Below are 11789 nucleotides of genomic sequence, written 5' to 3'. Positions count from 1 at the left end.
CTTCACAGGCCTCTTTCACCATAGCAGAATACATATGTATGTTTTAAAATACAAAAACTAAGGAGATGTTGCAGGTGGTATTTTATCCAAACTTTTTATTTCACATCTCTTTGCGGGGTGAGCTTCTCTATGCAAGAGAAAAGATTAAAATACAGTTCAGTATGATAGTGAAGATTTTTCAGTTTGGTGGGTACTATGTTTTCCCAGCTACCTTTAACAAATAGTTGGAAATGGAACTGATTGAACATCTGCTACTCACTTACGTTGGTACATGTAATGACTACATCACTCTTCACCATACCTTCAGTGAATAATTAGCACATAGAGTTTGCCTTTGATTTTGGTTTTTAAATATCGATAATGACATAAACTTCATGCTTATCATTTTCATCATATATCTGCATGTTGGAGTAAGTTATAGCCTTCACTTCTGTGCCCTGAAAGGAAAGAAAATCATAAAATTCAATTGATCAATTACTAAAAAATATTATCACAGAGTGAATTCAGGATTTTATTGAGGAAGTTAAGAAGGGTAAGAGTAACTATGTATTAACATTAACCCTTTACAGCCTAACATCAGTATGCATCTTCTCCCTACTGTTTTCTATACATTTTAAAAGGTGATGACCAGGAGAATTTGTATAACAATCAGGAGCTTTTTTAGTTGGTGATTGTTTTCTTAAGTCTCATGACCTTCATGTTTGATTCAGGGGTGATATTGTAAGGAGAAAATAGATGCTAATCAGAGGTTTGAACAGAAATTAAGATTGAAAATCTATTATTCTCTTCTTGGGATTTGATTGTAGAATTTGATCATCGAAGTGTGAGTGTTCGACCTGAGCAAAAGTCATGAATAGAAATGATCTTGCGACCTGTTTGTCAGATGAATGTTACACAAGTCATGTAAGTCCTGGACATTGAATGCTGTAATTTCTACAAAAGAAAAAAATATTACCTGTGGATGCTTGTTAAGGTCAAAAAGTTCACCTCTCCTGGGTAAAATAAGAGACCACAACATGAAAATTGATCTCAAGTCAAGTGGCTGATTCAGCCCCAACTTATTTTGGATCTGTAGCACCAAAAAACATTTCTAAGGAGAAAAGTGACCAGGAAAAAGAGAACATCTATCAGGGAATATTTTGGTTGAATTTTCCATAACATTCTCAAAGCCAAAATGAAAGGAAATGTATGTTGCTGATTATGGAGTAGTGAAATTTTATTGTAGATCTTGGATGTGAATTAAATAATAATAACTTACCCTACTGCTCTTATTGAGAAGTTTTCCTTGTCAAACTCTAAAATTTCAACTTCCTGGGAAAAAAGGGGAAAGCCAAATAAGTGATGAAAATAACACTACATTCTTGATTTAGTAACTTACAAAGGATAATAAACAACATCAAAACAGGGATTTGTTTTTTAACCCTTTAACGCCCAAGATCTGATTGTTAATTCTCCCCTTTAACTGCTACACATTAACTTGTAAATTAGTTACGAGAATTTGTTGTTAGATCAAGATAGCAACTTGTACCTGATAAGTTTGAACATTCTCATTACCTGTTTGTTGGATAATGTAAGGATATTATAGGGAGAAGTCTCATGTTGATCCCCTCTGGGAGTTAAAGGGCTAAGGAGACTCAACCTTTATAAGTTTTGCACCACAGGGATCCAAGGGTTGACAAAAGTTTATTTCCTACAATGCAAAGTTTTCCTGGTAAATAACTTTTTTTTTTTCAATACCTTCACTATGAAGTATGGGTCATCACACATCAAGAACAGGAACTCGTCGAGAAAATGGAACAACAAGTTTATCATGTCATCACCTAATGGAGGAGAAACATGAGCTGTAAAATGGACAGCATATGCTTAACATAACCCTCTACACCCCAACATCAGCATTAATATTCTCCATACTGTTCTCAGTACATTTCCCAAGGTTATAACAAGGAGAATTTGTTCAACAATCAGGAGCTTCTTTTGCCAGTGATCATTTCCTTTATTCTCATGACCTTAATGTTTGATTCAAGGATTATAATGTAGGGAGACATTAGATGCTAGTTACTCCTACAAAGGGATAATGGTCACCTTACCTTGAGCTGTGATTTCCATTGTTTTTTCAATTTCAACAGTAGTTAACTCTGTCATATAACCAAACATGGCTGTTGCTACCTTGTAAAGTATCAAGAAATTACAGAGTTAAAAGCTGAGGGATGCACTAGCAATGGCAAAATATTATTTTCAATCAAAGGTGTAACCAAAACTGTAACAAAATTCTCAAAAATGTTTGGTCACCAGCAGCCCAAATTAACACTAACAGGACGGTAAACTGTATACATGTACATAATCCTTGTAATAGGACAGTAAAACACAACAATTTTTAACTATCTGTAATGCGTAATAAAATAGACAGCATTGTTTGCATGCTCAGTCATATGGACTTGTGGATTTAAGTTCCACAGAAGAAAGTGAATCCCTCTGTTCTATATATGCCTTGGGTATTTTGTCTCTCAGATCTTATCACAGGTTTGTTTAATCAGAAGCAGGTCTTGTTATGATCCAATTCTGTTGGTATTCATACTTGTGATAAACAAATTAGACTCGCACTCTGCCCTTGTCTGCTCTTTTGAATCAATCATGATGAACCATTTCAACTGCAAGATCTCATCAGTACTTCTCCTTACTGTCTGCCATACAATTCTTATACTGCTGGTTTGGAGAGTTTGGTATTGAATCAACTTATAATCCCCTAATCGATATTTTTCTTTATTCTTATCACTCTTCTGCTTGATATTGCATTGATACTGTAAGGAGAAATTCTGTGTTGGTCACTCATGGGAATTAAAGGGCACTTATTTAGCAAATACAGTAAAAACCCGCAGATAAGCTGCACCTTTTTTTCCAAAAATCATCACTAGAATGCAGTGTAATAGTGAGTTTACGTTTGATGAACAGTGGATGAAGAAGACTTCTCAAGACTTGACTTTGGATTTCTTTTGATTCTTTCAAAAAACCTTTTTTTCCCAAAATTTGAGCAGCTAAATTCAGGGTGCGGCTTATCTGCTTGTTTTTACAGCAGTTGCAGTACTATCCATTCATTATACAGCAAATAGGTAATGAAAATATTCAGACTAATCAGGTAGAAATTGTTATCTTGATCTAACACCAAAGCAGCTACTGAGGAGAATTAACAATCAGATCAAGATCAAGGGAGTTCAAGGGTTAAGTAAGATTCAGAACTGAAAAAAGCAAAGAAACTCTTTACTTCTGTAAGAAAGCAATTTTTCATTTTCTTGAAAATGTTTTGGGAATTTTCTATATCTGAGTGCTTATTCATTTGCTTTCTTTTGAAATGACAAGTATGTTGCAACATCTTTTAGCCATTTCAGTCTCCAATCTCTGCGCTGTATCAGCACACCTAAATAATTTTTCACGCCAATTAATTAGCAGTCAAATTTTTTCTTGAGTGTTTCAATGTCGTTTCATTCAAGTATTATGAAAATATTAATATTAGAATTATTAATAATTATTAATTAATATATTATTAAGTATTATATTTAAGTATTCTAACTGTCAGGTATGTTCTTGCTGTCCTTTTTTTGTTTCATTTTTATTTACCTTGTTTGTTATTATAAATTACTGCTTTTTATATCATTTCTTCGTGTATTTCAGAAACCACTGGTTAAATTATTAAATTTTGAAAATCCATTTGTGCATTTGCTACAAAGTATTTCAACCAAAAAGAGTGTGCAAAGAACAATGTCAACTTATTAGTATTAATACCTGCTCAAAAGCTTCCTTCAAATCATCACCCCCTTGATGGAACAGCAATAATTAGAATTAAGAAAAATTGTCTCATTTTAAAAATATTGGTAGTACATGGTTGTTGTAAAGAGAGAATAAAAGAATTGTTTTTTACTAAAGATCTTGTCTAGAAAGCCAAGTTTTCTTAAAAATAAATCTGACTGATTGACATGATGAGTCTCTTCTGAGTGTTGTTGTCACACAATAACTTGTTCACATCTGAAGCTTCTATATTCATTGGCGATGTTTACCTTGCTTTATTTGCAATGAGATCCTTATAAACTTTGTTGGAAGAAAAAAAAAATTGTTTTTTACCAAAGATCTTTTACTTTCCTACACGTTTAACTTCTAATAAGTTGTGGTGGATTGAAGAACAACTTGCCAAAGTTCTACTCGATTTTTATTTGTTGGCAAGTTGGTGTTGGCAAGTTGAACCATCCACGACTTGACTGGAAACCACATTTCATCATTTATGTAGTTAAGATAGTTGAATCCTTAGTTACAATATGAAAATTACAGTAAATGGTTTGAACCCTGGGGTAACACGTGATTGTGTAGTCTGATGGTCCTGGTGAGTGTAGTCCTGAGAAGGACTGTTGTCAGTCGTGGTGAATGACATTTGGACAACCTCAACAGATGTCAACTATTACCAGCATGATACAAATGACTCATCCACGACATTAACATAACTAACAAACCAAACAGAATGACCTAACTTTACCAAAGGATAGAGACTGACCAATCACAACCTACACCACTTGAGTCTTACAGCCAATAACATCAAAAACAAAACTAACCAATCAGTTTATGAAAACTGCACTTAAAACATTCAATTGACGACAGCTATTCACTTGACTCTGATGATGATATCCACTCAGGTTGTTGAAATGTCAGTATCCACTAAAAACAAAAGCCCTTCTCGGGACTGCATTCACCTGAGCGATCAGAACACACTATCACAGTCACAAAGTTTTAAAGGATACAAGCATGAAGTCTGCAAGATATTGAAACAAAAAGAACTCATTAGCTTTCTAATTTGTAGAAATTTGACTTTACATTTTTTGGGAAACTAACAGATTAAATTGTGTAATTCAACCAGTCATACAATTACAGTGCTCCAAATGCCCTCCTTTACTTTTAACCCTTCAACTCCCATGAGTGACCAAGACAGAATTTCTCCTTACAATATCAATACAATATCAACCAAATAAGTGATGAGAATAAAGGAAAATATCAATTTGGGGATAATTAGTTGATCCAAAACTAAATTTTCTGAACTAACATTATAGGAATTGTATGGTTAATAATAAGGAGAATGACAAATTTGATCTGGGAGTTAGGGGGTTAAAAGGTCACTCTAAGGGGTTAAGGATAATGAGTTAGGGGATTGCTTGAAGGAGATCTCTGCTCCTACAGTAGTTTAAGTTTTTGAATTTGCAATTCAACCTTTTCACCCTTATCCTTTGTGCTTTAAAATAGTTCTCTTCACCCCTTACGGACCCCTCCTTTATATATCCATGTTTACTTCACCTTCAAGGCCCTAACATACCTTTTTCTCACCTGTATGCCCCCACAGCTCTCTCCTCACCCCTCTTCTCACCCCTAACAAACCTTCTCCTTACCCCTCATCCCTGAAAAACCTTCTCCTTACCCTTAACCCCAAAAAAACTTTTGCCTCACAGCTCACTCCTCAAAAACCTTCCACTTTCCCCTCAAAAACTTTTGCCTTACACCTCACTCCTCAAAAACCTTCTCCTTACACCTTACCCCACAAAAACCCTCCACTTACTCCTCACCCATCTAATACCTTCTCCTTACCCCTTACCCCACAAAAACTTTTGCCTTACATTTCACTCCTCAGAAACCTTCTCCTTACGCCTTACCCCACAAAAACCCTCCACTTACTCCTCACCCAACTAATCCCTTCTCCTTACCCGTTACCCCTCAAAGACTTTCTTCTTACTCTCCACCCCTTTAATACCTTCTCCTTACCCCACGAAAACCTTCTCCTTACCTCTTACCCCACAAAAACTTTTGCCTTACATCTCACTCCTCAAAAACCTTCTCCTAACCTCTTACCCCTAAAAAACCTTCCCTTTACCCCTCAAAAACCTTCTCCTTACCCCTCAAAGACTTTCTCCTTACCCCGTAACCCTCAAAAACCTTCTCCTTACCCCTCAAAAACCTTCTCCTTACCCCTCAAAAACTTTCTCCTTACCCCGTAACCCTCAAAAACTTTCTCCTTACCCTTTACCCCTCAAAAACTTTCTCCTTACCCCTTACCCCACAAAAACCTTCTCCTTACCTCTCAAAAACTTTTGCTTTTCATCTCACTCCTCAAAAACCCTCTCCTTACCCCTCATAAACTTTCTCCTTACCCCTCAAAAACCTTCTCCTTACTCCTTACCCCTCATAAACTTTCTCCTTACCCCTTATCCCTCAAAAACTTTCTCCTTACATATTACCCCACAAAAACCTTCTCCTTACTGCTCAAAAACTTTCTCCACACTCTCCACCCCTTAATACCTTCTCCTTAACCTTTACCCCTTCAAAATGTTTTCCTTACTCCTTACCCAACAATAATTTTTTCATTATCTCTGATTTTTCATTCAACCCAAACAACCTTGACAATAACTTGACAAACTTGAGACAAATGCAAAGCTGATTGCAGGCACGGAAATTCCTAAGATCACTTTTACTCATTTTTATACATAGTCAACTCTGACACAAGAATTAACAGCCCCAAACGAAACAAGGAAAGCAGCACTTACTGAACATCAGCTGTGTGATCTAAATCTGTGGTAAAATAAAACAAAATATAAAATCAAGAACTTCTAACTTCCAAGTCAGAATCACTGATATGTTCAAAAATATCCAAAAAAATTTGTTGCTGCTTGTTTGACTCTTGCTAACCCTTAAATTCCCAAGATCTAATTGTTCATTCTCCTCACTACTTGCTACACATTTCCTTGTAAATTAGTTAGGAGAATATGGTGTTAAATAAAGATAACAATTTCTCTCCGATAAGTCTGAGTATTCTCTGTTTGCTGGATAATGTATTGATATTATAGGGAGAAGTTATATAAATCACTTCTGGGAATTAAAGGGCTAAATTAACGTTTGACTGAGGCACAGCAGTATCTTTTGTAGCAACCATAACAAATTGCTGACGATTCTAAATATCAGGGATAAAACTGTCAGAATCTAGGCGAGAATATCAAGAGTAAATATACATACACTCATACTTGATGGGCTTTTCTCCATTTCCGTTATGGCTTTTCGCCATCTTTACCACAGATTTGAGGAAGAGTCTTAGCTAACACCACGCATCATTCTCAGTACAGCTGTTGTTTTCGATTGTCCGCCATTGTGGATGAGCCTGCGATAATACTGTCTGAGTGAGTATGCGCATCGGCGATATCTTGCAAAGATGGCGGCAGATTTGAGTGTAAACAAAGTTGTACTTTTGCAGGTTAGTTCAAAACTTCCTGGCGATCCACAGGGGATTATTTCGCGAGAAAAATTAAAATTTCAGTTTTTACATATTAATTCTTTTTTTTTAAATCAAACAGGCAGGCGTGCGGGGGTTTCTTGTGCGTAAAAAGTTACTCGAAGTCCGGAAAGAATTTGAGGAAATTTTGAGTGAGCTGGAAAATGATACAAACTTTGTCTGGTGGAAGACACAAGTTCCAGGGCTTCCTTTGATGAGTACGGATCCTAAAGGACTAGACAAAGCAATAGAGGAGAGTAATTCAGGCCTAGACGGAGAAAGTGACGATGAATCGAAACGAACATATCTCATCACGGAAGGTTCTGGTTCATCAGATGTAGATGACAACTGCGAGGGTGATCCTCCTATAAAAAACCCTGTTCCTCAAGATTCAAGCTTCGAAAGGCTTAATTCAGCGTCAGAGACATATCTTAAGATAAGTACTGCAGAGCTAGAGGGTAAAACGACGGTAGATGCGAATTCTAGACTCAAAGAACATGATGACGGTGAAAGGTATGACGCTGATGAAGGACTACTTCCAGAAAGGCCTATTCCTGGTGCGTCAAACCCTGAAAGTGTTAACTGCAGTAGTGAATTGCATATCAACCATGTGTTTGGTTTACAAAATGGAACAACTTCCTTGCAGGTGGAAAAGCCAGATATAGAAGCTTCATTATTTGGAGGACAAAATCTGGAAAGGCAGAATTTGTTTAATGCAAATGCAGAACTAACTTTTCAACATGGTAGTCCAGTTGAAACATCTCGCCATATCAGAGAGCCACATTTCCCCCTTAACAGTACTGTTAACCCTGGGTGGCAGAATGAACAAGAGATGAGGAGGTCTTTTGGACCACCTGACAGTGCATCTGAGGCATCGCTTCGAGAATATGTGTCCAGGACACCACATCTGAGGGAACAAGCGCTTCTTAGTGACACTTGGTTGACTGATAAATCATTTGGTGAGATGATCTATAGATGCATTTCATTGGTTCCTTTTCCTCTTCACTCTCAGGAGTGACAAAATAGAAATTTCTTACCACAATCTCGATACATAACCCTTCAACTCCTGTGAGTGACCAAGACAGAATTTCTCCTTACTATATCTATACAATATCATGCAGACAAGTGATGAGAATAAAGAAAAATATCAATTATGGGATTACTAATTGGTCCAATACCAAATTCTCCAAACTAACATAATGAGAATCATTCGGCAGACAGAAAGGAGAATTAGTAATGAGATCATACCTGAGCCCAGTGGCCCATCCAGCCAGAGTTTATTCTGGTTTCCATAGCATGAAGTGACTAACAGTATCACTACTCCCTCCCTCAGCCATGATAGGATAGCATTCCATTGTAAGATAACCCCCCCCTTCCCCCTCCCCCACCATTTCATCAGCTTGGCAACATGTGTTTGGGAATCAAGTAAAAGGCTGTGATGTTTTTATTACATAATATTCGATCTTAAGTTAACCCCTTAACTCCCAAGATCTGATTGTTAATTCTCCCTTTTAGCTGCTTCACATTCTTTGAGGATTAGTTTCGAGAGTTATCAAGATAACTTCTAGCTGATAAATTTGAGTATTCTCATGACTGTTTGCTGGATATTCAATGGATATTATAGGGAGAAGTTACATGCTAATCACTTCTGGGATGTACATGAAATAGTATTCTTTTTTTCTAATAAAGTTTGGAATTTCTTCTTGGTACTTTCATAACTAAACTGTGAGATGTGGCTTTAACTTCCAAAAACAATAGTCCATTTTAGAGTTGCATGGTTGATTGCCAAGCCTTTGAACAGGAGTGAGGTTGAAGGTGACTTTGTATGATGCAAACATTGTTATTTTTCAAATGTAAGTTACTTTGTTATCATGCTAACTTGGCAACTAAGTACTCAACTATAAAATGACCTATTGGCTGTCTGCCCCTTTTGGTAACTAACTTTTATTTCAGCTTGACTGACTGGTAACCAACAAAAATCATTGGAGGCCTTATTTGCATAAAAGTACATAACTTACAAACTCACCAACTAATTATTATTTCTGGCAACTGTTTTATGATTTTTGGTGGCCAAACAACAATTTCATAAATAGTTGAGATTGGAACTCTGATCTTTAATACTCTAAACTCTGATTTCTGAACTCTGATCTCTATTAATACTCTATTAATACTCTTAACTATGACCTTTAATCTCTGATCTGTAACTCCATTATTGCCCTCATCCCTGACCTTGGAACTGTGATCTATCACCTCTTTATCAGTTCCCTGATCCTGATCTCTGATCTCTGATCTTTAAACCCTGTTCTCTGATCTCTCTTGATCTCAGATATTTGATTTGTGATTTCTGGTCTCTGATCTTATTCCAGATACAGGATGTGACAAAGAGTTAAAGCATGACCTCCCTACTGATCCTGTCAAACTTCATCAATTAAAGGATCATATAGGAATGGAACTATTGTGGACAGAACAAGCCATACAGAGCAGGAAAAAGGTAAGAAAAACCATTGAAAGCACTGTTGCATGGAATCTGCAGGTCTGAGGTTCAATTCCTCATGGGGACCCCACAATTTTTTACCTCATGCTCATGACAAGGTGAAAAAATATTGATCTCTATTTTTGCACAGAGCTTTAAACATACCATCTCTTTAATTTTTATTTGCAAGCTTTGATAAAACAAATTTGCCTTTTCAGTAGCAAAGAAAATGTATGGAGATGAGTACAGAGCTTGCAAGTTGGTGATCATTTACCACCTCAACCCTTTAACTCCCAGAAGTGATTAACATGACTTCTCCCATAAAATATCCATATTTAATCCAGTAAACATGTAATGAGAATAATCAAACTTATCAGGTTTCAGTTATCTTGATCTAACACAGAATTCTCGTGACTAATTTACAAGGAAATGTGTAGAAGTTAGAGGGGAGAATTTACTATCAGATCTTGGGAGTGAAAGGGTTAACCTTTTACACCCCAACATCAGTATCCATGCTTATTTCTACAAATTTCCTTTGGCCTTGACAAGGAGAATTTGTGTTTTAAAAAATCAAATTTACTTGGGTTGGCAATCAATCCTTAATGAATGATTCAACAGCGTTACTGGGTGGAGAAATTAAACGCTGATCACTCTCAGGATTTAACCTTTTAACTCCACTTCTAAGTGATTAACATGCAACTTCTCCCTATAATATCCATACATTATCCAGCAAACAGGTAGTGTGAACACTCAAACTCATCAGGCACAGTAAGTTATTTTGATCGAACACCAAATTCTCATAACCAATTTACAAGGGAATGTATAGCAGCTAGAGGGGAGAATTAACAATCAGATCTAGGAAGTTAAAGGGTTCATGTTAGACTTAAAATAGAAATTAGATGCTAGTCATTCTTAGGAGTTAAATAATGAAACTAGTTACACATTCTATAATGTTCATGTTGGACTTTCATCTCTTTTTTTCCAGTATTTGAGATTGAAAGAAGGATTCAAACATAATGAGGGGGATTAGAGGACTCATTAATTGATGGTGTCGAAGATTCTTTACCCCACATTTGAACCTTACTGTTTACTGTCAAGTCTACGTTTGGCATTGCTTTCTGTCCTTGCAAATCATGTGTTTATAGTTATCAGTAGCATTGCTCTGGTGGATGCACCAATTCATCCAGGATTGCATCACATCTTCCTTTATTCATTTTGTATGTGTTGAATATAGTAGCAGTGCTCAAGTTCAAAGTAGCTGCTGATGAAGGGACAAACGCTTTGAGGAAATTCAATTCTGAAGAGTGCAAGAGATGTTTTAAGTTTGGCACAACACTTTTTACTAGAAGAGTTGGAAGATTTTGCCTAGTGAATAAAATAACTTGTTAAATTCTTGTAGACTGGCTGCTTATTTCCACAGTAATAATCAAAACAATTGCAGTAGAATGGTTTCATTTACAACAGAATTTGCACCATGCAAACCTCTAAGAGTGAGGCACCCTCTAGGTTCAAGTGCCTAGGGTTAGACATGCAGGGGAAGGGGGAAGCTCTATGTCACACTGACCTCTGGGAGAGAAGCACCCTCTAAGTTCAAGTGCCAGGGGTTAGACATGCAAGGGAGGAAGTTCTATATCACTCTGACCTCTGGGAGTGAAGCACCCTTTAAGTTCAAGTGCCAAGGGTTAGACATGCAAGGGAGGAAGCTCTATGCCATGCTGAACTCTCTTCATTAGGCACCCTCTAAGTTCTGTTCTGCTAACATCCAATTTTGTTCTTACCTTTTTTAGCTTTGACTTATGCAACAAAATTTGCCAAAAAGGAAGGGACTACTTAAAATCTGTCACAGATATAAATTAGACCTAAATTTAAGATTTTGCAATTCCTTTAATAGCCAAGAAAGCTCACATGAGTATACATATTCATATTGCTTTATTCTTCACTGACAAGGCAAATTTTCTATATAAAAAAAGGTAATCATAGACACAAAAATTGCTAAGTGTTGGCTAATCCTACATGATACATCAAAAT

The 11789-nt window shown here is 36.5% G+C and overlaps 2 protein-coding genes across 3 annotated transcripts; one reads left to right on the top strand and one right to left on the bottom strand.

The window, feature by feature from the left end:
• Nucleotides 1–73: 73 nt before the first annotated feature.
• LOC131785580 (protein archease-like) lies at nucleotides 74–7174 on the bottom strand. Of its 2 annotated transcripts, XM_059102496.2 has the most exons (9): nucleotides 7036–7174; nucleotides 6570–6594; nucleotides 4782–4792; nucleotides 3778–3809; nucleotides 2088–2166; nucleotides 1738–1820; nucleotides 1259–1311; nucleotides 956–992; nucleotides 74–437 (listed from the first exon to the last, which is right to left on the bottom strand). In XM_059102496.2, exons 1-9 carry the CDS (start codon nucleotides 7082–7084, stop codon nucleotides 348–350), a joined length of 459 nt encoding a protein of 152 aa, XP_058958479.2. In that variant the 5' UTR covers nucleotides 7085–7174; the 3' UTR covers nucleotides 74–347. The 2 variants fall into 2 exon arrangements, with proteins under 2 accessions (XP_058958479.2, XP_066023861.1); XM_066167764.1 differs by lacking the exon at nucleotides 4782–4792 and having other exon boundaries at nucleotides 7036–7143.
• A 51-nt stretch (nucleotides 7175–7225) lies between these two features.
• On the top strand, nucleotides 7226–11124 carry LOC131785585 (uncharacterized). The gene is made up of 4 exons (XM_059102503.2): nucleotides 7226–7270; nucleotides 7371–8247; nucleotides 9655–9779; nucleotides 10747–11124. Exons 1-4 carry the CDS (start codon nucleotides 7229–7231, stop codon nucleotides 10789–10791), a joined length of 1089 nt encoding a protein of 362 aa, XP_058958486.2. The 5' UTR covers nucleotides 7226–7228; the 3' UTR covers nucleotides 10792–11124.
• The last annotated feature ends 665 nt before the right edge of the window (nucleotides 11125–11789 follow it).

The sequence above is a fragment of the Pocillopora verrucosa genome, chromosome 5 (genome assembly GCF_036669915.1).
Source record: "Pocillopora verrucosa isolate sample1 chromosome 5, ASM3666991v2, whole genome shotgun sequence".
Classification (NCBI taxonomy): Eukaryota; Metazoa; Cnidaria; class Anthozoa; order Scleractinia; family Pocilloporidae; genus Pocillopora; species Pocillopora verrucosa.
Note: the sequence above shows the minus strand (reverse complement) of the source record. Positions and strands in the feature narration are given on the sequence as shown.

What these genes read in the sequence shown, in the direction of transcription:
- LOC131785580 (XM_059102496.2), bottom strand. Translation starts at nt 7,084, where the DNA reads ATGGCGAAAAGCCATAACGGAAATGGAGAAAAGCCCATCAAGTATGAG. An exon ending in TGAAGGAAGCTTTTGAGCAG is followed by an intron (nt 2,167 to 3,777) that starts GTATTAATACTA and finishes ATACTTTACAAG; the next exon opens with GTAGCAACAGCCATGTTTGG. An exon ending in AATGGAAATCACAGCTCAAG is followed by an intron (nt 1,821 to 2,087) that starts GTAAGGTGACCA and finishes CTCCTCCATTAG; the next exon opens with GTGATGACATGATAAACTTG.
- LOC131785585 (XM_059102503.2), top strand. Translation starts at nt 7,229, where the DNA reads ATGGCGGCAGATTTGAGTGTAAACAAAGTTGTACTTTTGCAG. An exon ending in ACAAAGTTGTACTTTTGCAG is followed by an intron (nt 7,271 to 7,370) that starts GTTAGTTCAAAA and finishes TAAATCAAACAG; the next exon opens with GCAGGCGTGCGGGGGTTTCT. An exon ending in GTTGACTGATAAATCATTTG is followed by an intron (nt 8,248 to 9,654) that starts GTGAGATGATCT and finishes ATCTTATTCCAG; the next exon opens with ATACAGGATGTGACAAAGAG.